This window comes from Oryx dammah, unplaced genomic scaffold, assembly GCF_014754425.2.
Source record: "Oryx dammah isolate SB20612 unplaced genomic scaffold, SCBI_Odam_1.1 HiC_scaffold_1, whole genome shotgun sequence".
NCBI lineage: Eukaryota > Metazoa > Chordata > Mammalia > Artiodactyla > Bovidae > Oryx > Oryx dammah.
Genome location: NW_024070185.1, coordinates 8413015 through 8440412, shown reverse-complemented (window position 1 = coordinate 8440412; position 27398 = coordinate 8413015). Strand labels below are relative to the sequence as shown.

Sequence of the window (27398 nt, the reverse complement as noted above, 5' to 3'; positions counted from 1 at the left end):
AGTCGGGTTCAACTCTTTGCCACTCTGGACCGTAGCCCACTAGGCTCCTCTGTCCATGGGATTCTCCAGGCAAGAACACTGGAGTGAGTTTCTATGCCCTCCTCCAGGGGATCTTCCGGGCCCAGGGACTGAACTTGCGTTTCTTATGTCTCCTGCGTTGGAGGCAGGTTCTTTACCACTAGGGCCACCTGTGTGCCCTGCAGCATATCCCTTGACCTCTTGGAGCCTCAGTTTCTCTCGAAGGTAAAGTGGGGATGGTGGTTATACCTGCTCACCTTGCCGGGAGGCCTTGGGCAGAGCCTGAGATGACCCAGGGCATGCGGGCCAACAAAGGGAACTCCCTGAACAAGAGCCCTCTCTTGCCCAAAGAAAACACACACCCTCTTCCGAGCTGGCACCAGCACCCTGGGGTGGATGAGTTTGCCAGAACCTTTTCAAGGGCAGAAACGGGGCCGTTGGGGGCAGCATTCGGGACCCCAAATGGGGGTGGGGTGGAGGGTCCTGGCTTTCCTCCGCTTTCCCACTGTCCCAGGCTGCCCTGGCAGGAGCTCAGGTATTGGGAACTGTAAGCCAGGTCAGGCTGCAGCCTGACTGGTTTCCTCCCCTCGCAGCCAAGGTGGGGGCAACCAAACTGGTTTGTCGGGGCCACCAGTGGCACCTGGATTCTCCCCCTCATGCCCACCCAAAAGGAGCAGCTCCTCTTCTCCTTTCCCAACCCCCCCTTCCATGTGCTCCCCCTTGCCCAGCCCCAGATCCTACAGTCTGGGTGGGAGGAAGGGAGGGAGCCCAGCCTGCCTGGTCCAGGCCCCGCACCCCTTTGCCCTGATTCTGGAGCATCTAGGCTGTCATCCCACCCACGCTCTCCACAAGCTCCTCTTCCCACTCCCACCAGCTCCGCGCAGGTGCTGGCCTCCAGGCCCTTGGGGACCGTCTTCAGGAAGTTCCCAGCAGCCAATGCAAATGAAGCCAGCCACTCCCTGTAATTGAAGAGCAACTTGCAAGGACAGATCTGGCCGCCTGGCAGCCGGAGGCTTCTCCGGGAGACTTAATCCTTAGCTTTCTGAGTCATCAGGGGCTTCTCGGCTCGAGACAAAACGGAGGGTGGTCCAGGGGCCAAGCGTGTCTTGTAATCCAGCTTTGGACAACCTCTGCTAAAAACCAGAACTGGTCCAAAGAGTGTCTTGGGGCTGAAAGTTAGAATTCCGCCCAGGACAAGGCCCACGCTTGCGTTTCATGGCTGAGGTCATGGCCAAGACTGTGGAGGACATCTGCCAGGATGCCAGGCAGCTGGGACACCTGTGAGTGTTTGCACGACGGGGCCCAAGGACTTCTCACTTCAAACCTGGGCTCCGTGCTTGGCTGCTGGCCTGGCCGAATGGGACAGTGATGGCTGCCCTCATCGGGAGGGTGTGGGTGATCCCAGCTCCACGCAGGTACTGCCCGGCCAGACAGGAGGAGAGCAGAGCACCCTCCAGCAAGTTCAGCTCTGCAAAGCACAGAAAAACTTCCATAATTCACCTCCTCAAGTCCACAGGTGCCTCCACACAGGCCTGAAGTCCAGCTTTGAGCATCAGAAACCAATGACCTCACACTGCTACCCACCCTCTGGGACACATTCTCTGGCCTTCTCCATCATCCTCCACACACCATCCTTCAGAAATACCCTCCCAGCATCTCACTTCTCAACTTAAGGCCTCTGAGCGGCTTACATGCTGTCCTTCCATAATACCCACCCAGCGTCTCACTTCTCAAGTTAAGGCCTCTGAGTGGCCCGGGGCTCTCAGCTGAGATTCTTAACCTTCCCTTTAGGAATTTGACGTTTCTCTCTATGGACACTCTCCCCAGAAAAAAATATGCATGCAAAATTCCAGATGCAATTCTGGACCCCGGTCAGTACTGAGATCCTTCCTTGGATGTCCTCACGTTTCATGAATTCCAGTTCAAGAGCCCAGCTTCTGTGATGAAGTCCAATGCTCTCACATGATCTATACAGCTTGCCCTCTGCAGACTGAAGCCTTCAAGCCCTCTGTCCCCAAGCTCAGACCCTCAGACTTCAGTTTTGCTTCCCAAAAACTCCAAACCAGGTGTGGTCCCTTTACGCGTCCAGAGTGCACCCCACTTGCCTCTGGTCTCTGCTCTTGCTGACCCTCTGTCAGGACTGCCTATTCCCACCGACTCCCGCCAAACTCCTCCTCGTTGTCCCGCACTGGACTCCACAACCTCCCTGAAGGAAAGCTTCCCCCGCTCCTACACTCAGCATCCTGGGTGAGGACATTTCCCCTGTGTGAACATCTCTCCTGGTGCCTGGTTTTGCCCTAAGCCTGGGCACCTGCCCGCATGTTGCTTTTGCAGGAATCCTCAGTTCTTGCTGTCATTATGTCGTGTACACAAGTGCCATAAAAAAAGTACAGGGACTCCATTCTGGCAGTCCATTGGTTAAGACACCACGCCCCCACTTCAAGGAGCACGGGTTTGACACCTGGTTGGGGAACTAAGATCCCACATGCTGTGCAGTATTATGGTCAAAAAAGTAAAAAAGAATTAAACCAGAGACTGTCATTTTCTATCCATCCCTCCACAAAAGCAAAAAAAAAAGATTAGAACAGATGCACCGAATCCAAGCAGTGAAAACCTCATGTCTTTGCAGGAAGAGACCAGGCGCCAGATGTCAAGGTCTCTCGTCAGAGAAGAGTGTTATGGGGCTTTGGCTCCAGCCTTCTACCAGTTGGTCAACCCGTGATGGTCCCTGGGTATGAAAGTCTGAGTTCTCTGGCTCAATCTTCCTCATAACTCTGATGGAAGTCAGGCAGCAGTTCTCAAGCCAGACCCCATCCTGGAGTCAGTGGTTGTTTTTCTGAGATGGTTGGGAGTATGTGTATATGGGGAGGGAGGAGGTGCTGTATTTTTAGAAAGCTCTGGGTGGTGATGGAACCCAGGGCTCCCGCTGGTTCCTGGGGCACAGGTTCAGGGGTGAAGGGGACCCCAGGATCAGCAGCCAGCTTATTTCCTGGCACAAGAGACACTCCAAGGAATGCATGGGTCACTGGTCTCTGTGACACAGGTGGGAAGCTATGAGGCTCGATTAGAAACAGGAGGAAAGTGTGTTGCTCTGGAGCTGCCGGAGCTGTGTCTCCATCCACGTAGTTTTATCACTATCATTTCCCTGAGAAGCTGTCGTATTTATTTATTTTTCTGGGTGGTGGTTTGTTGTTTAGTTGCTAAGTCATATCCTACTCTTTTGCGACCCCATGGACTGTATCTCTCCAGGCTCCTCTGTCCATGGGATTCTCCAGGCAAGAATACTGCAGCGGGTTGCCATTTCCCTCTCTAGGGGATCTCCCCAACCCAGGGATCGAAACTGAGTCTCCTGACAAATCAAAATGCATCAATTTGTCAATAATTGAGAAATAAGTGCTGAAGTTACACCCCATGATTTCCTCATCCACTACCTTACAGAGTCACCACTCCAGTTTGTAGTGAGAACACTCAAGATAGACTCTTGTAGCACATTTCGAACACACAGAGTAGTGTTGTTAGCTGTGGGGACGTCCTCCGTGGCCCATCTCCAGTACTTTCTCGTCCTGTATAACTGAAGCTCTGTCCTTGACCTACAGCTCCACGCGTCCCCCTCTGCGTCTGCGAGTTCCACCTTTTCAGATTCCAAATACGAGTGAAATCGTGCAGTGTTTGTCCTTCTGTGTCTTGCTTATTTCATTTAGCAAAATGTCCTTCAGGCCCATCCATGTTGTTGAGAATGACAGAATTTCCTTCTTTTTAAGGCTGAGTAGTATTCCATTGTATGTGTGTGAATCACAGTTTATTTAACCATTCATCTGTCAACAGACCTGACCCGACACAGGCTGTTTCCATACCTTGGCTCTTCTGAATAACGTGGGGGTACAGCCCCAGCTTCAAGATCCTGGTTTCATTTCTTTGGATGTATATTCTGAAGTGGGATTGCTGGAGCCTTTTGAGAAGCCGTTTTAGAGATTTTTTTCCCCTAATTGTCCAACCTCATCAAATTTCAATAACATAGGTATCCTGTATGTCTGATCATATACTATATGTATATCTCCTTTATACATTATAAAGCTTACTCTTTATATTCAATGCAAGGTTAAAGATGAGTAAATAACATTTTAAAATTAAATTAAAAATTGAAAAATGATTAACATCAAACTTAATTGTACTTTCTGAGTGACTTTTAATGTAGCTTATTTATGTACCGAATTTGTAATTGTCAAATTATATAAGCAAAGAAAAAATTTATATAAATATATTGTGACAAGAGCAATGCAAACAATTCTTAAAATTCAAAACTGTTATTTTCCTGGGAAAACAGTGGGCAAAATTAATTCCTTAAAATTATTTTCAGTAAATTTAACTTTCAACTTTCGCTTAATACAGTGAGGTAACCAGTTGATAAGGGATGTGGGGTGGGTGGTCTAGGAGGCCTCTGTGAGAACCAGGGGCCCCACTGGCTGCTCTCTAGCCTGCCAGCCTCAAGTCCTCAGCATTCCCATTCCTCAGATGACCCACGTTTTCTCCAACCACTGGGCCTTTGTACATGCTGTTTCTCCTGTCTGCTTCCTCCTTTTCCACCTTTCTTTGCTCAGTGATTCCCTCTGACACAGCCCATCCCAGCCCCTTCCCCACTTCCTCAGGGACCTGCTCCCTGACTTCCTTGAGAAAGTCCCTCCTTTCTACGGTGCGCCCACCCAGCACTAAGTAGCCCTGAGCACAATTATACTGTGTGCGTTTCCCCCAGCACTTCACCACCTTCCTGGACCACAGATGAGTTCCTGACCCATGGAAGGAAGGCCCCCTAATGAATACTTGTTGAAGGGATAAGGGAATAGCTCCATTACTACATTCCATGTCACAGTTTGTCCATTTACTCACTAGATATGTATTGGCCCTCACTGAGCACAGAGCGCTGAGCTGGGGGCTGAGAAAAGAGAAGGGATGTCATCTGTCCACCTATCTCCTCTTCCCCAGACTGGAAGCTCTCTGAGGGCAGGGGTCACAGCAGAGGAACGTCCCCCCTGTGTCACATCCTCTTGGTGGCCCTCCTGCTCCTTAGGGGTCCCCAGGAAAAGGCTGTGAGTCAGGCAGGCCTCCATCCCCCTCCACACCCGACCATCGGTCCTGCCGCTCAAATCTGCCCTTGCTGCCCGTGCCTGCTGACCTGGCACCCTCAGGCCACGGCGACTCCTGCTGGACTGGGCCGAAGTCTCCCCGCAGGCCACTGCATGACCACGGTCTCCCTGGGCAGGCCCTGGGCTGCCTGGAGTACAAAGCCCTGGCTTCTAACACAGCACTCACAGCCCTCCCACCTGCCTTCCTCCCACCTCTCCACTCAACATGCGGTTTTCTGCTCCCCCGACAGGTGCCAACGACAACAAACGCAGTCTTGTATCCCCCCCGTGCCATGTGGTTCCTTGCCCCTTGGATCTTGCTCAGGCTGCACCCACGCCGTGCCTCCCCTGTAATCTTTCCTGGCTCAGTCCCACTCAGCTTCTGAGAGGTTGCTTAAGTCTCGTCCTCTCCAGGAGACCCCATATCCTCAACGGAGCATTCCCCGTCACCTGATTCTGTTCCTTTTTACACATGTGTCAATATCAGCTTGTGTATCTCTCCTGTGAGAACTCTGAAGGCAAGAGATGAGTCTAATAAAACATCCTAATGTTGCTAGAACTTAGCATACTACGACTACTACCAAGTCGCTTCAGTTGTGTCCGACTCTATGCGACCCCATAGACGGTAATTAATAGGCCCTCGGTAACAGCTTGACAAATTAATCGTGGATGGATAAGTGGATGGATGCACACGTATGGATGGAAGGATGGTTGGGTGGAGAGATGAATGACTGAATAATGAGTGAATGGATGGTAGACGAATGGAGAGATGGATGAACGGATGACGAGTGAACATTCGGATGGTGGACAGATGGATGGAGAGAGGGATGGATGAATGAAAAGACCTGTGCAGAGATGCAAAGATGTGGCCTGGAGAGTTTCCTCACAGTGCAGAAACAAACACTTCTTTTCCTATAGCATTCATTGACTACTGCCTTGCAGTGGGCCCTGTATAAGGCACTTGGACACACCATCCCATTTGATCCCCCTAACAATCCTATGAAGTAAACATGACTATTCCCCATTTTACATCTGGGGGAATGGTGGTCCAAGAGTCACAACTAGGAGGAGACAGACCTGTGTCCATCATCCAGGCCCAGGACCCTCCCCTACCCCATGCTGAGACAGGGTACTATCTTGGACCTTGGAGTTGCTGATTTGCCTTGAAAGGAAGGGAAAACACAGCCCACTAACCTTTAATTCTGCAGGATGGAGAGGCTCTCCCCCTTCCCCCAGGAGTTGCTGTTCAGTAGCTCAGTTGTGTCTGACTCTGTGACCCCATGGACTGGAGCACGCCTGGCTTCCCTGCCTTTCTCTATCTCTTGGAGTTTACACAAATTCATGTCCATTGAATGAGTGATGCCATCCAACCATCTCATCCTCTGTCACCCTCTTCTTCTGCCCTCAAATTTTCCTAGCATCAGGGTCTTTTCCAATGAGTTAGCTCTTTGTGTCAGGTGGCCAAAGTATTGGAGCTTCAGCTTCAGCAACAGTCTTTTCAATGAATATTCAGGGTTGATTTCCTTTGGAACAGATGGGCTTGATCTCCCCTGGGAGGCTGAAGCCCACATCCCAGTGACGCTTCACAGCACTTTCTACTGAGGCTCAAAGTGGAGCAGTGTTCCGTGTGCTAATGTTTCTGTAAAGCTCTGCTCTCTCAGACTCCGGGGAGAGTTAAGGTGAAAACACTCACGCAGAGCCAAGACTGAGGAGCCAAAGTGAAGGCAGAATCAGCTGGTGGGGAGGGCTTGAGGAAGAGCCCTATGGGCCGGGCAGAGACAGTCCCTCCTGAAGGCCCAGGGGCACTCTGGCAGGGGGGTGGTCACCGGTTGAGGGAGATCTGCAAGCAGGCTGGCCTCCACCCCAGGAGAAAAGCCAGGCTCCCTGTGTGCAGCACCTGGTCTCTGTCTTCATAGCCGGAGCTGTGGAATCCCCCTGTCTGTGCCCAAGCTCTTGTCCTGCAGAGCTGACACTGAGTCAGGGGGTGAGAGAGACACGGCTGAGCTCACGGTGCCCCTGCGGGTGGCATCTGTGTGAGGGTCCAGGGTCCTTCTCTGTCACTTGTCCTGTCCTCTCCCTGCCAGAGATCTGTCCACAGGGCACACACCTCACTCAGCAAGACCCTTTACTGAACCACCTCTGTCTTGAGATGCAATCATATGCTGGGGAGAGTCCTGCCCTCCTGACCACACTCTTACCCTGAGCCTCTGATGGAGTTGTGAGCAAGAGGCGTGAAAGGCGGACTTCTCTGGTGGTCCAGTGGTTAAGAATCTGTACTTCCATTGCAGGGGCCATGAGTTCAATCCCTGGTCAGGGAACTAAGATCCTGTATGCCACACAGTGCGGCTGAAAAGTAAACAAATTAAAAAGAGAGAGATGTGAAAGGAAGAAGATGGGAGAAGATGGTTTATCCTCCAAGGAGCATTGCTCAGTGCTACCCTCAGGGCTGATCTCTACATGGTCTAAACAATACTTGCCTAAGTCAGTGACCCAAGTGGCCAGTATAATGTCCCTGTCTCTGCAACCATCTCGCACTCCACTCACACTCCCTTTCTGAAGGGTCTGAAGTGGAAATAGCATAAAGCACAGCTGAAATAAGCCTTTAAAACAAGAGCTAAATGTCAAAATATAGGCAGGGAGTGGGATAATCATATAAGAAAAAAATAGGATAAATGTAAGTTACTGCATAAAATTGCCCCCTGAGCTTCCTGGGAGCCAAGGGAAAAAGGGAAACATGATACACTCCATGGCTTTCCCAACCTAAAAAATGGTGGCATACAACAGTTGGTAGGACATGGTCTCTGGGGTCAGCACACATTGATCAGCCATCCCGGCCGCTTTGGTCTGGTTCATACTTGCTACCAGGCCCTTCTGTGCCCCCAGGTTGCTCCATCACCGAGGCCGTGACAATCCTGGGAAACAAGCTCAGAGATTACCAGGGGCAGTTCAACACCACCCACCTGCTGGCCCTGTGCGACTACTTCCACAACACCTTCATCCGCCACTACAAACTCTACCAGTATGTCCTGGGCCAGGACCGGGATGTCAACCTGACTGCTACTAACCTGGAGGTGTGCACGCCGCCCCAGCCGCTCCCACTGGCCGAGGGCAAGGACCGGGAAGTCTGGAAGCATGAGCAGCAGCTGGAGGGGCTGAGCACGGCCGAGGTGCAGAAGCGGACCAACATGCTGCTGCTGAAGGGGGTCCTACACCTAGAGCAGCAGCACCTGCTGCAGGAGACATTCTCCAAGCTGCCTGGGCGGCAGCACCAGACTCTGAACAGAGAAGTGAGAGGGGCCCGTGGGGCAGGGGGAGGCTCTCCTGCCCCAGTCTACGTCCCTTCCCGCCAAGAGAACCTGTGGGTGGGACCCTGGGGTCCCGGGAGGGGACAGGGGGCGCAGGAGGGTGCAGGCTTTGTGCACATGTCTCATGAAAACTCATGTACACCCTCAGGTGTACAATTCATGTCCCCATTTTAGTGATGAGACGGCTGAGGCTCAGAGGGTTTAACTGATCGCCCAAGGTCCCCAAGCTGGCATGTGGATGAGTTTATATTTGGACTGAGGCCTGGTTGACCCCAAAGTCCAAGTTCTTTCTAGCACAGATTCCACCAGAGGAGCCCCCGGTTCCAAACCACCATAGACTCCCACAGTGCCCTGCTTGCCTACAGAGCTGGCATTCATGGAGGCCTGGGGGATGAAGGAAGGGCCATGGAGGTTTCTTCCTCTCCCCGCCTTCTGATCTTCTGCCAGGGCCTCCCACTGGCTGAACCCAGTCAGTAGCGACAGGTCAATGGAGCTGGTTGATGCACCTCTTAGAAGTCAGCCTCCTGGGGCATAGAGTAGGGTGGAGATGGACAGAGAGTAAGTCTGGGGAGCAGGGGATAGAAGGTCCCAGCACACTGAGAAAGGAGGCAGCTGGGTTGAGAAGTGGCACCTGTGGTGGGACTCTGCCTGCAGATGGCCTCAGCTTTCCCCAGACCCTGTTTACCAGCCACATTCTGTTTCTTGCAGGAGCTAGAGAAACTCATCAGTGAGGCCATTCATATCCAGATCGAGTGCCTCAAGGAGCTGTTGCAGTATGAGATACAGATAACCTTTGATATTTTGGACCTGAAACTTCAGAAGAAGACTCTAAACCTCAACGCTCCTATCCCTCCCTTGGTCCCCACTGCTGGTCAGTCAGGCCAAGATGGAACTCTTAAGTTGTCCAAAACCAACAAAGGGAAGAAAGCAAAAGCAAAGAAGTAGAAGGCCCCTGATGTCTGCGGTCTGAAAACTCTGATTGAGGAAGAGCCATTTTCAATTATGAAAGGATTATGTGAGGCGCTCAGCACCCAATAGGTCAGCGATTTCTAGTGATTAAAAGAAACACACAGAAGTCCTGGCTGCGTTACTTGCTGAATGTCTGTTTCATGTGTAACTGAGTTATGTGGGTGAAGGAGGTGGGGACAGGGAAGACACAACATATATTGCATGTTCTGTATCTTCTTGCTGGACACCATCTTTCGCCTCCTGAAAATCCAGTCCAGATAGATTTTCCCTGCAGGGTGGGAGAGGGCTGTCCCATGAGGCCAGTCAGACACCACTGGTGACTAAGTCTGAGCTCAGACAACAGACACGAACAACACAACAGCCCCGAGAAGGTCTCAACAGGTGAGAGGGAGGGTGGTCCTGTCCCTCGGGGAAGACCTGCAGCACCGTCAGGGCAACAGGTGCTGGGACCCCTTCCTCTCTGAGGATCTACCACGTGCAATCTGCTGCACCTATCGGCTTTCCAGCTGGAGGGCGCAGAGCCCACACCTCTGGAAAACACTTCCTTCTGTGAGAATCCATCTTGTTTAGCCTGAGACAGGGGAACGGGCACCATCCCGGAGGCCAGAGGCCCAGCGTTGCACCCAGCACTGTTTGCGTCTGTGACCTTGTCCGCGTCCTTTCTGTCTCTGAGCCCAGCGCTTCCTTCTGTCGGCCTGTAGGTCTAACACTAACACCCTCAGAGAGAGACGAATCACCCCCGAGAGCCCAAGCATAAAGCGCTCCAGAGGTGAGGTGACCATACACTCTGGTTGGTCTGGGACAGTCCTGGTTGACTTTTATTGCCCTGGAGTCCTGCCTGGTGGGTCATTGTTCAGTGGGGTGTTACTCAGAATCTCTATAAGAAGCCAGGACAAGACTGACACCCCTCCTCTTGGACTTCCAGCTCCTGCCAGCTTCCTGGTTTGTGAGTCACATGGGCAGTGAGTGAGTTTTCAGTAAACTTGAGGCTAAAACCGGAAGATGACAAGGCTTGACCTCTGTCTCCTTCCCAAGCTTTTCCTGCCTTGGTGTAACCCTCTCAAAGACAGCATGTGTGGCTCTCCCTGGGATGCTGGAATTCTGGAGGGTACAAGCAACTCAGGAGAGCTGACTCCTGCTCTGGGGTGGGCAAAGGGATGGACTGTTGCTGCTCTAGCCGGTGGTGTCTGGACTGTAAGAGTCACGAGGCCACCTGGCCACCGGAAGGCCAGTGGGGAAGCGGGAGTGGCAGGCGAAGGGTGTATTCGTGACGTGCAGGACCTCGAAGGCAGGAATCTTGTTGAAGGGCTCAGAGGCAGCAGTTGAAGCAGTCTTGCTGCAGCAACTTTGCCACTTACTGGAGGGTGTGAAGCTGCAACTGTTTATCTTGGTGTTTGCAACTGCATTTTCATTTTCCAATACACCTATAGCAGCGATGAGTTCAACAAGAAAGTGGGTGAGTTAGGAAAATGTAAGGATCTAGACTTCCTCTTTTTCAAGAAGGTTAATGCAAACGGTTCTCTGCATTTAGCAACCACCCTGAGAACCATACTGGTGTTAACTGAAAACAAGACAAAAATCTGCTCTAGTATCATCAGCATGTAACTCAAAAGACTGTCTAAAGTCCTGGCCAAACATTAATTCTGCATGTTTCTGACAGGGTGTGTTTTGGATGAGATTAACATTTGAATCTGCAGATGGAGTAAAGCAGATTGCCTTCCCTAATGTGGGTGGGCCTTGTCCAATCAGTTGAAGGCTTAATAAACCAAAACCCTGACCTCTTGAGTAAGAGCAAAATGATTGGAGGGATATAGAGGCTGGAAGAGGGGAGACCAGGAAGGAAGCTATTAAAATAATTCAAGCCAAGTATAATATTAACTATCAGGTATGTAGTACACAAATATTTAGTAAGTACCTACTGTGTGCTAGCAACTATTCTGAGCCTTGAGAACACTGCACCAAACAGTAAAAAAAAGAGCCCCTGCTCATGACATTTATAGTCTGGTGGGATGAGAGAAAGGCAATGAATTAACAAGCAAATATTTGATGTAACATGATGGCAAGTTACATGAGTTGAACATATGCTGTGTGCTAGGCACTCTCATAAGCACTTTATGTGTAGTGACATTTTATTTTCATGACAATCCTATGAAGTGGGTACTATTATTACCATCACCATTTTACAGATGAGAAAGCTGATGGGCAGGGGCTAAGAAACACCAGGGAGTCTAGACATAGATTGTATTCTTCACCTCCCCATTTTACTGCCTTTCAAGTATCAGTGGCCTGGCAATGGCAGGGGGTGGGGAGAAGTCCACAAGCAGGGGCCTTCCTCTCCCCAGACCAGACATCCGGAGTCCCTCAGCCTCCCTGCTCTCCTCCACTCCAACAGCTCCTGAGCACTCATTCTTTTGCGTCGTTCTGCACTCCTGGTACTCATTTGCAACTCCTGCCAGCCTACAACTCCTTTGAGAGCCAGGAGCTTCTTAGACCGTCACATGGTGTTAGGTACATTGTATGTGTGTAGACCTGAGAGCATTGCCAAAAACCACCCGTTCAGCAAAACACGGATGTGTGGATAGAGTAGAAAAAGAAAACCATGATGGGAGAGGTCCTTTAAAGGCACTCACACGGTGTTCTCTGTTTTAAAATGAGAGAACTGTTTTATCAGTAAGACATGGACTTTTCATTAATAGGTGATAAATCAAGTCCTCAACCTTCTTGGCCAGGATACTCAGACTGGAGCAGGGTCTCAGGCCCTGGTCATCCTCACAGAAACTCAGGTACAGGGCTAACAACAGAAATATTGACATTACTTTACAGGGACCTGGCACCTATTGGCTTACAAGGTAGCCCTACGCCTCAGTGCACACATACAGTTTTGACTGCCCAGATCAACAACTTCTTTGAAAAACTGGTCTCCGCTGCCTGCACCAACCAGAGGGTTCTGATGGAGGCTCTCAGCCTTAGTGCCTCCCTCCCCGGCCAAAGCAAGAGCACCTTCCACATGTGGACCAGTACTAGAACACCCTTGTGCTGGGCCACGGTGATTGGGCCAGGCATGGGCACATGACCCAAGCTAGATCAATCAAAATGTTCTATAATCACCCCACCTACCACACCTCCAGCCCTGGTGATTGATTCAGGTGTTTCTCCACTTAGAGCTGTCAGGGTTCCCTCCCTTTTGGCTATAAGGATTCTAGGAGACTGATATTCTAGCAGCTAAGATTCCAGGCTGAGAGAAGGAAGACACCACGCGAAGGGAAGCAGAAGAGACGGAAGAGAGGTTGCTCCTTAATCCAATCGCCTGGGAGGCAGCTCCGCCCTGTCAGTGAGCCAAGGAGCACACACCCATTACTTGATTGATGTCAGGAAGCTGGCAAGGCAGAGAATGCTTCTCCCATGACAGATGAAGAAACTGAGGCTCACACAGGTGAAATGATTACTCAAGGTCACTTGACTAATGAGGTGGGGGTGGAGGTTGAAGTTCATGACAGACGCATCCAGAGCTCCAGCCTCTAGAAGAGAGCTTTTGTCTTCTCTACTGTCTCAAAAGGCAGGGTCCCTATAGCCAAGACCACCACCCTGCCTGCATGTGTGATGGCTCCTGGGTTTAAGCCACACTTTTTGTTCTGGACTCTGAGCCAGACCACAGTATCCACTCTTAGATGGAAGACTATTCAGGGGCTAGGGGACAGAACCTGAATAGTCTCTTCTATGGGAACCTGGACTTTTAAAGTCACTCTGCTTATTTAACTTATATGCAGAGTACATCATGAGAAACGCTGGACTGGAAGAAGCACAAGCTGGAATCAAGATTGCTGGGAGAAATATCAATAACCTCAGATATGCAGATGACACCACCCTTATGGCAGAAAGTGAAGAGGAACTAAAAAGCCTCTTGATAAAAGTGAAAGAGGAGAGTGAGAAAATTGGCTTAAAGCTCAACATTCAGAAAACTAAGATCATGGCATCCAGTCCCATCACTTCATGGCAGATGGACAGGGAAACAGTGGAAACAGTGTCAGACTTAATTTTGGGGGGCTCCAAAATCAGTGCAGATGGTGACTGCAGCCATGAAATTAAAAGACACTTACTCCTTGGAAGGAAAGTTATGACCAACCTAGATAGTATATTGAAAAGCAGAAACATTACTTTGCCAACAAAGGTCCATCTAGTCAAGGCTATGGTTTTTCCTGTGGTCATGTATGGATGTGAGAGTTGGACTGTCAAGAAAGCTGAGTGCCGAAGAATTGATGCTTTTGAACTGTGGTGTTGGAGAAGACTCTTGAGAGTCCCCTGGACTGCAAGGAGATCCAACCAGTCCATCCTAAAGGAGATCAATCCTGGGTGTTCATTGGAAGGACTGATGCTGAAGCTGAAACTCCAGTACTTTGGCCACCTCATGCGAAGAGTTGACTCATTGGAAAAGACCCTGATGCTGGGAGGGATTGGGGGCAGGAGGAGAAGGGGACGACAGAGGATGAGATGGCTGGATGGCATCACTACTCAATGGATGTGAGTCTGAGTGAACTCCGGGAGTTGGTGATGGACAGGGAGGCCTGGTGTGCTGTGATTCATGGGGTCGCAAAGAGTCGGACACGACTGAGCGACTGAAATGAACTGAACTGAACTGGCCTGAGTTTATCCATCATTATCATTCCCTCTTCAGAAAACATTCACCCCAACAACAGTGTCATCATACCCTATTCAGTAATCTCTGCTATAAAATTCATTAAGTCCAAACTTCTGTCAACCATTCATTCTTTATTATTATAACTCCCTGTGATGGTACTTTTAAAATGTCCTCCGAAGGACCCCAGGACTTTCTGACATTTTCTGTAAAGTTCTTTCATACCAGCTCCAAAGGTTGAGGAAACAGAGACCAGCCCCAGTGCCCACATTTCTGAAACGAGGAGCAAGATAACAGTGGTAACCTTTCTGAAAGTGAAAGTGTTAGTCACTCAGTCGTGTCCGACTCTTTGTGACTCCATGGACTGTAGCCTGCCAGGCTCCTCTTTCCATGGGATTCTCCAGGCCAGAATACTGGAGAGGGTTGGCAGGCCCTCCTCCAGGGGATCTTCCCCACCCAGGGATCAAACCCGCATCTCTTATATGTCCTGCATTGGCAGGTGGGTTCTTTATCATCTGAGGATCCCGCCTACTCCAATCTTCTGAGAACTTGGCCGTGTAGTTCCCAGCCTAGGTTCCAAGGCAGAATGAGAGCAGAGACATAGTTTTCTGAACTTGCTACAATATTGACATGTGTACAGTACCATGTGTGACATAGATAGCTAGTGGGAAGCTGCTGTATGGTGCAGGAAGCTCAGCTGGGTGCTCTGTGATGACCTAGAGGGATGGGATGAGAGGTGGGAGGGAGATCCAAGAGGGAGGGTACCTATGTACACTTATGGCTAATTCACATGGTTGTACAGCCGAAACACAACATTGTAAAGCAACTATATTCCAATTGGGAAAAAAAAAGATGGTATTCTCCAGGCACCATCCTCCCAGAAGAGTTTCTTGGGAGGCTGTTCTTCCTGTGGATTTCAGATTTCCAGCACAATATGGAAATGCCACCTCCATGATCCCCGTGCAAAGGAAGTGGTACAGCTAGAAAGAGTCTCTTCTGTAAACCGGCCTTAAGCATTTGCTTCTGGAAGACTCCAAGTGCCTCTAACGTTTTTGTGAATAATTTAGGCCAGATAGGTGAACAAAAGCTTTGGAACTCCCCTAGCAAAAGGATAGAACTGTTGCTGAAAGGTGGACAGCGCTACTCAAGATTCTTTGCAAGAAGTACTAACGTGGGCCAGCAGCTACTGCCTCTAGGACAAAGCCAGTTGGACGTCTTAGTATCCTGAGGAGACGTGCTTTCAAACTCTGAACCAGGAGGTGGCTGGTGATCGGGACTCAAAGCCCAGAATTATCACCACCCTGCAGGTGCAACTGAGAGAAACTCACAGCTTCATGGAGTAGCCGCAGCGCATGCGCTAAGAAGGTCCCCAGCTGTTCAGCTTCTTCTACAGCCGTGTCATCCCAGACGTTTCTTGTGGGGCCACCTCTCATTCTCAGGGCCTCACCTCAGATTCCAGCCAAGCCTACAGTAAGTGCTCCATGCCAACTTTGTCCATTCCATACTGCCTGTCCTTACTCCAGTGTCTGCCAAATGTCCCCTGCTACCTTCCCGGGGACTTTGCGCCTGTCACAGCCTGAGGCACTGTCGGGAACCACGCACATCCTGGAAGTGCGGGGGGCCTATCATAGGACACTGCAGCCAATGTGGGGAGGGGGCCTGTGGCTAAATGCTTCTTCCTTTCATCTCTCAGGCAGACCATTCTGAGACACCATCTATGGGGCTCCTCAGAAGGTCCCATGGGATCAAGCACTAGTTGCCCACAGTAGTGGACAACTCAGAGACACACCTAAATATTGGCTTTCCCGCCTCTGTCTTCCCTCTTTGGGCTTCATTTCTTCTTTTTGAGGTCACTTCTCAAAGAAACTATATGCTACAAGCAAGCCTTTGTCTTAGGTTCTGGTTTTAAAAGGAACATAGGCTAAGACATGAATTTATCTATCTTTGGGTTCCCACATACCAGCACTCCCGGAGAACGAAATGGCTACCGGCTCCATTATTCTTGCCTGGAGAATTCCATGGACAGAGGAGCCTGGCAGGCTATAGTCCATGGGGTCACAAGAGTTGGACACTCCTGAGAAACTGAACCACCACCACCACCACCATACCAGCACTAGCTCTGAAGTTCCAGTGACTATTGCTGGGTAACAAACCATCTCCAAAATCAATGGCTTAAAATAACAACAATCAGGATCGTTCTATTTGGGCAGGGTTCACATGGACTGCTTGTCTCTGCTTCACCTGGAATCAGCTAAAATAGCTCAACTTGAGCTGAAGGAGTCACTTCAAAGATGCTTGACTTGCGTGGCTGGCAGGTATGTTCGTGCTGGTGGCTGGTTGGGAGCTCAGCTGAGACTGTTGACTCGGAGCCCTGACCTTCCATGTGGGTTCTCTGTATGGTTGCTTGGGCTTCCTCACAACATGGCCACCAGGTTCCAAGCGGTAGGAAATAGAAGGTGGCAACCCTCTTAAAGCAGAGCATCACTTCAACTGTGCTCTATTGCTCTATTGGTCAAAGCAGGGCTAGACCCAGCTCAGAATCAAGGGGGTGGGAAAACAGACGTGCCTTTCAGGGCAAGGAGTGACAAAGCATCCTTAACCAACTTTGATCTGCCACACTGACACAGAACACAGGGTAAATCAAGAGTTAAGTAAATTGCTAATTACAGAAGCAAATTCATTAATTAATGCTACCCACCAAAACTCAACAATTACTATCCCTTGCAACCCATATGGCTACTGTCATTCTATCTGAAATCTGAGAATAAACCACTACTTTTATTTGAGATAAGGAGGATTTTTTTTCCTCAGAGATGTGGAACAGCAGAGATGAAGGGATCCTAGGGGTACCCACTTTAGCCACCTTGCAATACAGCTGAGGAGAATGAGTAACAGGGAGAGAAAGGGAATTGCCCAAGGTCACCATTGTGATCTTTGGTGATGACCCCAACTCAGGGCTCAAATACCTGGAATGCTGGGTGGAAGGGTGCCAGAAAGGCTGCCTTCTCCCTGCCATCAAGTCTTTGTCCCCAGAAATCCCACACTCAGATCTATTGTGAACAGCTATTGAAAACTTTTCAAACGTGTAGCACAGGAGAGTCTGTGAAAGCGCTGAGGGTATCAACCCAGGGAAGGAGCTCAGACTGGAACGAAAAAGGCCTCCAGGAACAGCATTGCTTGCTCCATGTTCTTGACCATCACTGGCACACAACCCAGTCAAGCATGCTGGCTGCCACTCCATTCAAGCAGCATTTGTGGAACCCCTGGAATGAATGAGACACAGAGAAGACTTCAAAAAATAGCACAGTGAAGGTCATCTCTAACTTAAGACCAAGTAACTACCAGGCGCCAGACACCTTATTTCAATACCCTCATTTTACACATGAGAACACTGAAGTTCAGAGGAGTCAGAGAACTCAACTACTGCTCCCAAGCTAATAACTGACCTGCTGGGTTTTGAACCTAGGCCCCTCACACCTAACCCTAAGCGTCTACTCTTCTCCCTAAACCAGCCATCACAGCAATGCAACCCCTCCCCTCTTGGAGGCTGGAGCTAGAGGTGAGCCCCAAGGAGTTGGTACCCTGTCCATAGGGCGCTGTGTGACCATGAGTGACAGCCCACAGGCACACAGGTCAGGAGGGCACCAGAAGGGAGGCCTCAGCGACAGGTGGCGCTTGAGTAAGGGCTCCTGCTGGGAGGAGGGTGATGGTTAATGTGGGTGGCAGTGTCAGAGGAAAGGCTGGTTGGTGGATTCTGGAGCTCAGAATGTCTGTGTGTAGGGGGTTGCTGGGGGCCTCCTGGAGTCCAAGTTTAAAGGGAAATAAGGGAGCCTGTCTTGAAGCTGTATTTGCACAGTGACCCTATTGTATTTTGATTGCTGCGTACCCAGGCGCCGTCCACCAGGCCAGATTGGTGCACACCAGGGTTGGGAGGGACTGTGGAAAAGGGGCCCCAGTGTGAGTCGTGTCCCCAGATGGGCAGTAACAGAATGAAACCAAAAGAAAAGCGTGTATTTATTAAGCACCACCTTTGAGTCATTTAATGAGAACCTGGAATCTCGATCCACCCTCCCACCCAGTGAGGGGGGGGCCTCAGGATCCCTGTTCTTCCAGCTAAGGAAACTGAGGCTGGAGGAAGTGAATGACTCACCCCAGGCCCCACAGGCAGCAAGAGGGGGAGCCCTGCCCTCTGGGCACACTCTTCCCCGACATCAGGGAGACAGGAAGACCATGTCCTGCACAGTCACAGCCAAGCTGGACCGAGGGGACATGAACAGGAAAAGGTCACCCCAAAGTCACTGGGCCGTTTCTAGCAGAGGAGGCACCTCTAAGCCCAGGCACCCCTGGGCCTTTACCCTCCTTCCCAGGAAGACAGGTTTCCGCCCTGAGCAAGACGGTGCACGTCAGAGGCCGGGCGGCCGTGCTGGGCCCCGGGCCGGTTCCCAGCACTCAGGGCGGCCGGGCCAAGCTGCTGACTCACCGCGCAGCCATGAACAAGTCACTTCCCTCTGGGTGCCCGGCCTGGCCTTGCAAGTGGGCATCCTTGCAGCCTGCACCTGGGCCCTAGGGGCCTTCCCTTGAGAGCCAGCTGGCAGATGACTCGGGGGAGCAGGGATCACGTCATTTGAGAATAGACGTTCAGTTGCAAACAAAACCCACATTTATTTATTTAGCTCCCCAGCATGTGGGATCTTAGTTCCTGGACCAGGGATCGAAACTGCACCCCCTACATTGGAAGCATAGAGTCTTAACCACTGGACCACTGGGGAAGTCCCAGAACCCACATTTAGAAAGTGAACATGTGCCTCCTTAAGGATCTTTGTGGCAAGAAAGCCCCACACACTCTTTGAGCGATGGGAACATGCTCAGGAGAGAGTCCTGAGGTGGGATGGCTTCTGCAGAGGGGCCCCTGCTGAAGGCTGAGGTACCCCAAAGATTGGGGTTGTACACCTTTCCTCCTCAGTGTGACCAGCAGGTCAACTCTCTGGTCGAGGAAGTGGGTCCTTATACACGGCAGTTCAGGCTTCTTCAGCAAACTGTGGGGGCATTTGTGGGGTTCCGTAACATGGGGATCGGAAATGTGACTTCTAGAAGAGCCTACAACAGAGTTCATCGCCTGTTCAGAGGCCTGCACTGCTGCAGAAATGTATTCAGGCTACATTTTCACTTTTTACAAAAGCGAATTTACAAAACCATGTAATCCCAATATCCTAAAATAAAGTTTAAAAATACATGGGTAAACACATACATAAACCTAGGGGGAGAAAAGTCTAGAAGGACTACAACAAAAAATAATAAAAGGTTTTTAAATTAGGCCTGGAAAAGATAACTTACCAAGGGGCTAAATTTACTTCCAAAGAGAACCTACATCCTTATTACTATAGAATTAGCAGCCAACTCCTTACTTTGAAGGCTGAGCACCACAGAATTGATGCTTTTGAACTGTGGTGTTGGAGAAGACTCGAGAGTCCCTTGGACTGCAAGGAGATCCAACCAGTCCATCCTAAAGGAAATCAACCCTGAATATTCATTGGAAGGACTGACACTGAAGCTGAAGCTCTAATACTTTGGCCACCTGATGTGAAGAGCTGACTCACTGGAAAAGATCCTGATGCTGGGAAAGACTGAGGGCAGAACAAGACAGTGGCAGAGGATGAGATGGTTGGATGGCATCGTCGACTCAATGGACATGAGTTTGAACAAAATCTGGGACATAGTGAGGGATAGGGAAGCCTAGAGGGCTGCAGTCCATGGGGTCACAAACAGCTGGACACGACTGAGCAACTGAACAACAACAGCAACGGGAATCATTACAGTCAGCTGCCTGGATGGGCCCCATTGGGGTGGGAGGATAAGCGGTCCCCAAATCTTTTGTATCAGGCCTTGGAAAGTCATGATATGTGTGCATATGTGTGCAATACGTATTTATGTATAACTGATTATGTGCAATAGATGTGTGTACAGGTGTATATATACATGTACATAATACATATGTGTGTGTAATATATGTATATATATGAGTTTGTGTAATATATATCTGTATGTATCATCTCCTCACGTGTAGCACCAATTTTCTTCCTGACCTGCTCCTCTGGGGACATTACAAATAGCTTTCATTCATGACAGATGGCCAAGGGTGGGGTACAGACGGACTAAAAGGTGGCAGACGGCCAGTGCAGAATTAAAATTTTCCAGTGATCATCGAAAGGTGATTGTGGGACTTCCCTGGTGGTACAGTGGATAGGGATCTGCCTGCCAATGCAGGGGACACAGTTTCGATCCCTGGGTCAGGGCGATTCCACATGCTGAGGAGTAACGAAGCCCGTGCGCCACGATTACTGCCACTAGTTAAGCAGTAGGGAGCCTGCACGCTGCAACCAGTGAAGCCTGTGCTCCATGCCAAGAGGAGCCACCAGAATGAGCAGCCCACTGCACCCCAACTCCAGGGAGCCCCAGCAGCAACGAAGACCCAGCGCAGCCAAATTTAAAAAGAAGAGAGAGATTGCATTATGAATGTAAACCTCACCATCGACCATCTCCTGAGTTTCTATTTTTAATTACCTTAATCTGAAATCTCTCGACATAAGCGAGTACTGACCGATTTACAAGTAGAAAAGCCAAGTCCCAGAGAAAAATGAAGCAACTCGTCTAAGATCAAACACTGAGCAGAGGGCGGACCAGAAGTGTTTGAGCCCTGAGCAGCTTCTATGATCCAGCAGATGCTGATGGGGCATCTACTGTGTACCTGGCATGGATGGAGCAGGCCCCGTGGAATCAAAGATAAAGATGCCTTTCCCAGATAAATCCATTCCTAGACTAGTGGGAGGACACAGGCTGGAAAACAGATTGCATTATCACATGCTCGGTACTGCATGAGAGGCTGGTGGGAACATGCACACACTCTCTGGGGACGCGGGCTGGGAGAGGTGGGTCGGATGGGTGGAGAGTGCGTGGAAGAGGCTTTCTGAGAGGAGAAACATCCGAGCTGTGTCCTGAGACATGAGTAGGAGGAGTCCACCAAGTGAAGATGCGGGGAAGGGCGTTTCAGCCTGAGGGAACAGCCTAAGCAAAGGCATGGGGGAATGAGGAAACAAGCCTCATTTGGAAATCTGCTGTGCCCAGAACACAGAGTGCACTGTGGGCAGTAAGTCAGGGGAGAGGAGGCTGCCAGCTGGGTTGGAGCCTGAGCATCCCCCAGAGAGGTCTGGGCCTCACCTTGCTGGTGGTAGCAGGCAGGCAGAAGCTTGTCCCAAAGGGACATTTGCAGACGTTATGGGCCCCTCTGGCTGGCCTCAGGACCATACTCAAGTGACTGTGGGGAGGCCTGGGAGTGGACAGCACTTGTGGGCTAGGGAGGATGGAGTCCTGGAGTCCCCCTTGGCCATGGAGGGCCCAGTTGCAGCCTTCACTTGGTCCCGCCTGACGGGAGGGATGCTTCTGGGTATCAGGGTTACGTGAGGACCTACCAGCCTGGGCTCTGTCAGCAGAGGCCTCTTGCCTCATTTTGTCAGGCCAAACACCCTCTGTGGATAGGTAGATGGATCAGGTGACTTGGGCAAGGTGAGGCAGAGTTCCAAGGAGGTGGGGCCAAGGCCTGGTGACACATAGAACTGGGGCCCAGCCAGGTGTCTGGGGGCCTTAGGCCGTGGCCTGGTGACAAGGCTTGGCGAGAGCCCAAGGCAGCTGAGGCGAGAAGGAATGATGAGGAAGGATGTGTTCAGGGCCTGAATGTGGGAGCCACATCCCCAGCACAGATGTGTGCAGCTCAGGGAGACCCCATCCAGGGACCCCCCCGTGACTGCCACCTCCCTAGAGACCACTCCCAGGCTGAGGCCAGGAGTAGAGAGGAGGGGAACACCTCTTCTTCTTGCTCCTTTTCACAGGTTCAGAGAACTAGGGTACTCTAGCCTCTAGAAACTCTCAAGTCCAGATTCCTAATTTACATGGGCCCAGAGAGGGAAAGTAACTTGCCCAAGGTCACACAGCAGACAAGTGGCTGAGCCAGCTCTGCAGAGCATAAAATGGAAAGGCTTAGAATACAGTTTTCCTTCCTTCACCCACCTCTCCTATCTACAGGCCTCCCATGACCAGGCAACCCCAGATCAGGGGACGGCACAACCCAGGCAGCTCGTGTGGCCCTGCACCATCAGCCAGGCTGCCAGCCGACGAGCAGCCCAGAGAATTCCCCACCTTCCTCTCCGCTGCCCACCAGCTGTTCAGCGTCAGCTGTGGTGGGTGGACACTCACCCCAGGCACGGCCGAGAGACAGTCCATTCTCTGAGGCAGGAGCTGGGGAGGCACGTTTGTCTCCTGCTCCATGGGCGGGATCCAGCGACGGGACCTGACTCAGCCCTGCTTTGCCTCACCTGAGCATCAGCTCCACCTGTGAAAGGGTATAATCATACCTGCATCGGAAGGTTGCCATGGTCCCAGGAGACACCAAACGCAGGAGCGCTTTGCAGACAGTGCCCCCGAGTGTGAAGGGCAGAGTGCCGCCCACGTGTCCTCATGCGCGTGCCCACTAGGGTCTCCGCCAGTACCTACCTATGCACATGTTTTCTGCTAAGCAAGCGCATGTTCACCTGTACTGGGCATTAAATTCTCCCTTTGTGCATTTTAATGACCAAGAACTGGCTTCCTGATGAGGGTGGAGAGGGTACCTCTATCAGGGGCCTGGGGAGCAGGTCTGGGCTTGAGTGAGGAGGTGCACCTCAGTTTGGGGGCAGAGTGCCCAGAGCAGGGGGCCTGTGAGAAAGCCAGCTGCTGGGTTGGCAGCGGGGGGATGGGGGGGAGAGGAGGGGCGCAGTGCATGCCTGGATGTCGGCAGCCTACAGTCCTGGTGGGATCCCCATTGATGGCTGTGTGTCTGAGCAACCCCCTACCCTCTCCATTACTGGTGTCTCTGGGAAGCCCCCTCTCGCCTGCCTTGGGGTCCTAGGCATAATCCTTGCCCCCAACCTGGAGTCCCAGGTATCCTGGCTCCCAGGGAGTGAGACTGGGCCCAGGGACAGGATGATGGGAGCGAGATCAGAGAGGACGTTCTCTATGGGAGAGGAAAGCAGAGCAGGGGCAAGTCAGCTTGAGGTGACATTAATGAGCAGGCCCTCCTTCCCTCCCTCAGTGGGGATGGGCTGCTCTCTGAGAGCCAGCCCTTCTCAGGGGGGTGGTCACTGCCCATGCGGCTCCCCAAATCCCTGGGAGGGAGACCCTCTGCTCCTGTGTGGCTGCTGCTCCTCACCCTTCCAGTTAGAAGGGAGCAAGGCTCAGAGAGGGTCGAGATCTCACTCCAGCCACACAGCCCATTAGGGCAGAACAGGGCGGCAGCTGGGGCCCCGGGCAGCCCTGGCCCCTCCCTCTGCACCAGCCTGACGTCGGGCCTGCCAAGCCCACCACTGTCCGCCCTCTGCCCTCGGATGGCGGCCAGGTAGGAGGGGGCTGGTGCATGGACTGACACTGAAGAAATGGACCAGCTTTGCAGCCTGAGAGATCTGACAAACATGTAAAAAATTTACACTCCCTGCCCTCCTTGGAATGATTGACTTTGGAGCAGGAAGGCGTCCGCTCTCGAGGGACTTGGCCTCTGAGGCCCCAAGACAGGCCGGAGTCCCTGGGCCTGGAGCCTGAGTGCTCTGAAGGTGGGGACCTCTGGCCGTGCTGGCCCCAGCCCCGTTTCCTGTGGCTGCATCGGGACGGGGCGGGGGAGGAAGGCTCGGCCTGGGCTAGCTAATCTGGAGAAGTGATTTTCCTCCTCGGCCGGCCCCTCCCTGGGCAGGGCTCTGGGCGCGAAGGTAGCCTGGCCGTGGCTCCCAGGGAGGGGCCGGCTTATCAGGCAGGAAACACTGGGCTCAGGCCACATCCTCCTCCTCCTGGTCACAGCAGCTCCCAGGGGCAGGAAAACACTCGGCATCAGGCTGCTCCTCCACCCTCTCCAGGCCCCTCCTACAGCCCTTCGTCCTCCTCTCAGTCCCCCAACCACCAGGGAGGCAGACAATGCTGGGCTGTGATGGCCACTTCGCGGTTCTGCCCCGGCTTCCCAGACCCTCTGCCAACCCTGAACCACCTACTACCTTTTTGGGCGCCTGCAGCCTGGTCACAGGGGGCAGGCGGGGGTGGCAGAAACACAACAAAGGGGCCCAGGCTCCCAGAGACGTCCGGATTCTTCTGTGCCCCCTCCCCCATTCCCAGAAGGGACTGGGAGCCTAGGGCCATGTGCCCACCTCCCACCAGAGCACAGTGAAGCTCTTCCTTCCCAGGACACACATCCCCAGCCCCCCTCTCCTGGGTCAGCACCCGGAGGATGCAGGAATCCAGGAATCCAGACTTTTGGGAAGTCTCCTGGGCATGCCCACTCACAGGCTCCTGCATCCCCTACCGGCTGCATTCCGAGGAACACTTTGTCCCATCACTCGTGTCCTTGTTGTGCCACTAGCCAACCCCCCCAACCCCTGCTCAAGGGTGAGACCCCCCAATCCAGCAGAGAGGCCACGGGAGGTGGAGTTCTCCCCTAGCCCTGTCCCAGCCAGCCTCCTGGGCCAGCACTGCTGAGGATGCCTGACCAGGCTAGGTCCTGAGGGGTGGGGCCCCTCCTGGCCCCTCCCCTTCACAGCTCCGCACTCGAGGCCCTTCACCAGTTTCTGCTCCAAGCTGCTCCCTCTCAAGTGAATCCCTTGACCTCTCCTGGCCTCCAGTTCCTTTTTCATCAAATCTGGGGATTGACAACACGATAACAATTCCTGGGGTTCCCTGGTGGTCCAGTGGATAAGAATCTGCCTGCCAATGCAGGGGACACAGGTTCCTGGTCTAGGAAGATCCCACATGCCAAGGAGCCTATACGCCACAGCTACTGAGCCTGTGCTCTACAACAGGAGAAACCACCACCATGAGAAGCCTCTACACCGTAAGAGAGCAGTCCCCACACGCTGCAACTAGAGAAAGCCTGTGTGCAGCAACATGACCCAGTGCAGCCAAAAGTAAAAAAAAAAAAATTCTTCCAGGTCTGACCTCTGATTTTTTTCAAGGTCACAGAGCTAGGATGAGAATTCTTTCCAGTAAAATTGTACCTGCTTTGTTTACATGAGGACACCTAATTCGATTGATGGTCCACATTGGGACAAATCAATCTATCTTATTATACCCTGTCTTGCAGACCTTAAGGATGTTACACATGTTTTCCTGGACCTTCGCAGCACCCTGAGATGTGGCAGCTGGTGCTTCTACTTTTCAGGAAAGGGGATAAAGAAAAAGGAAGTCGTAAGGCTAGTCAAAATTGGAGCGGAGGAGCTTCACAGCTCTCTTGAGTTCTCTGATGTCACAAGGACAAGCCAGCATGCAGGGACACGTGTGGAGCATGTGGGCGGCTTGGGGCACCCATCCTCGTGGTGGGCCCCCCACCTGTGGAAGTCGACCACGTCTCTCAGGTCCCATCAACAGAACCTCTAAGACACAATGGCCCTGAGGCCCCTGCTGCAAAGATATTTCATTCATCAGAATCCACTGATTTTTCCAGAATCCAGGGGCTTATGTTCCTTGTTTTAAGGTTCCCCACTTTGTCCTAGAACTGTGCCTCCCCAAGGCCTCGTGGATGGATGGAAGGTGAGGGATCAGTGGAAGGACAGTGAGCAGAGCTAGGGGACTCACGTTTTGGCCCAGGTGTGACCCTCTGAGAGATGGCTGCACTCCATGCCTACACGCAGAACATCCCAGAAGTGCCCATTATAGAGTCCTCTCCCAGTCTTGGGTGATCCCCGCCTTCCTTGCCCATTTGTATAACAGGGGGACCTTCCTTGTCACTCCCACGCTAATCCCATGTCCCTCCGGTTCAAGGGAAGGTAGGCCTGAGAGGATCTGGAGGGAATCCAGGCTGCGGCGGGGTGTCTACATGGTCCCAGGAGGAAGAGAGGAAGAGCATGACCACCAGCCTCCAGGGGGAGGACCACTTGGGGACAAGTCCTGTTAATTTCTGCAGATGACATCAAGCACACATGGATTTAAACTGAGCAGGAGGGATTTAGGCGAGGTACAAAAAGGTACAAAATAAAACTTTTTAAAAACTTTCTGGCCGCACTGTGCAGCATACAGGATCTTGTTCCCTGTCTGGCAATTGAATCTGAGCCTCCTGGAGTGGAAACTCAGAGACTTCTCAAGTCAAGGATCTTCCTGAATCGCCAAGTCCTGAGAAAGAACTTTTTGATGATGGAACTCATTAGACTCTCTTAAGAGAGAAAACCCCCTTTCTGTAGAGAACTCAGATCAATTAGAAACCCGTCTGAAGAAGAATGGCTAAGACTCAGTCCTCAGTAAAGACAGGGAAATGGACTCAATGACCCAGATTGTCTCTGTCAATCCCAGCTTGGTGCCAGACAAGGAAACGGAGGGTTCCTCTCTGCAAGCCCCTCTCCCACACCGTGAGGTCTATTGTGCAGTCGGTCTCAGTGTGATAAACTGACAAACACGTGGCTCCAGGCTTTTTAATCTAGTACCAGCCTCCAGCTCTAAAAGTAATAAAAATTGCTTAAAGAGATCTGAAGTAGACAACAGCTATTCTGTACATGTGTATAAAGCCTTGCAATTTCTCACGAGCCCAGAAATTCACTAACTATCTGTTCTGGATGAGAGAACAGGTCCAGAGATTAGCCCAAGTTCCAATCAAAATCCAGGGATGGGGGGAGGTCACTCCTTCCCTGGTTCCCAGCTCTTTCCAGACCCTCTCCTGCTCCCTGGAGCTCTGAGCGCCCTGTGAATGCAGCCAGCTGCCCTGTGTCCTGGGGGACTCTGAGGACCAATTCGGTTCCCACACTGACCGAGGAAGCCTTTCTTCCAGAGAGTAAACTAATGCTTTGGGAAGGGTGTGCTGTCCACTGTGGTGACTGAGGAAAGGAATACCTCCAATGCGTCGGTGAAGCCGGCGGTAAGCTCATCACTGGTCCTCAGGAAGACGAGCTGCTGTGACAGGGGAAGGCCACTGGACATGGGCAGACTGGAATCCGGTAAAAACCGTCCTCAGGAGCCTGCCTTCTTCCTGGTAGGAGAGAGTTCATTCTGGGGACTGCTTGCATGGAGCCATTTTGTGCCTCGATGAAAAGCTGTCAACTCATAGCTCAGACGTGCGATACCTGACTGAATCTAGCCAAGGACAGAAACAAGTAAATGTGCACTGCCGTGCTATTTATAATGGCAAAAAATGAGAACAGAACAACTTAGTTATCTAGTACCAAGTCAATCAAGCCACATTCATACACTGAAGTACTGTGCTGTCATCAAAAGTGACAAACATGAAGACAGCTGTCAGTGTGGCAAAATTTCTATAATAGGATGTTGAAAGGATAGAACCAAATACCAATGGTATCTATATCT

General features: G+C 51.6%; 1 protein-coding gene across 1 annotated transcript in view; it reads left to right on the top strand.

Moving 5' to 3' along the window:
- Positions 1 to 9388, top strand: part of CUNH8orf74 (chromosome unknown C8orf74 homolog) — a 28862-nt gene extending 19474 nt beyond the window's left edge. Inside the window, exons 3-4 of the mRNA XM_040234815.1 lie at positions 8022 to 8425; positions 9152 to 9388. Of these exons, the coding sequence (XP_040090749.1) occupies positions 8022 to 8425; positions 9152 to 9388 (641 nt within the window). The remainder of the gene's footprint in view (positions 1 to 8021; positions 8426 to 9151) is intronic.
- Positions 9389 to 27398: the final 18010 nt, after the last annotated feature.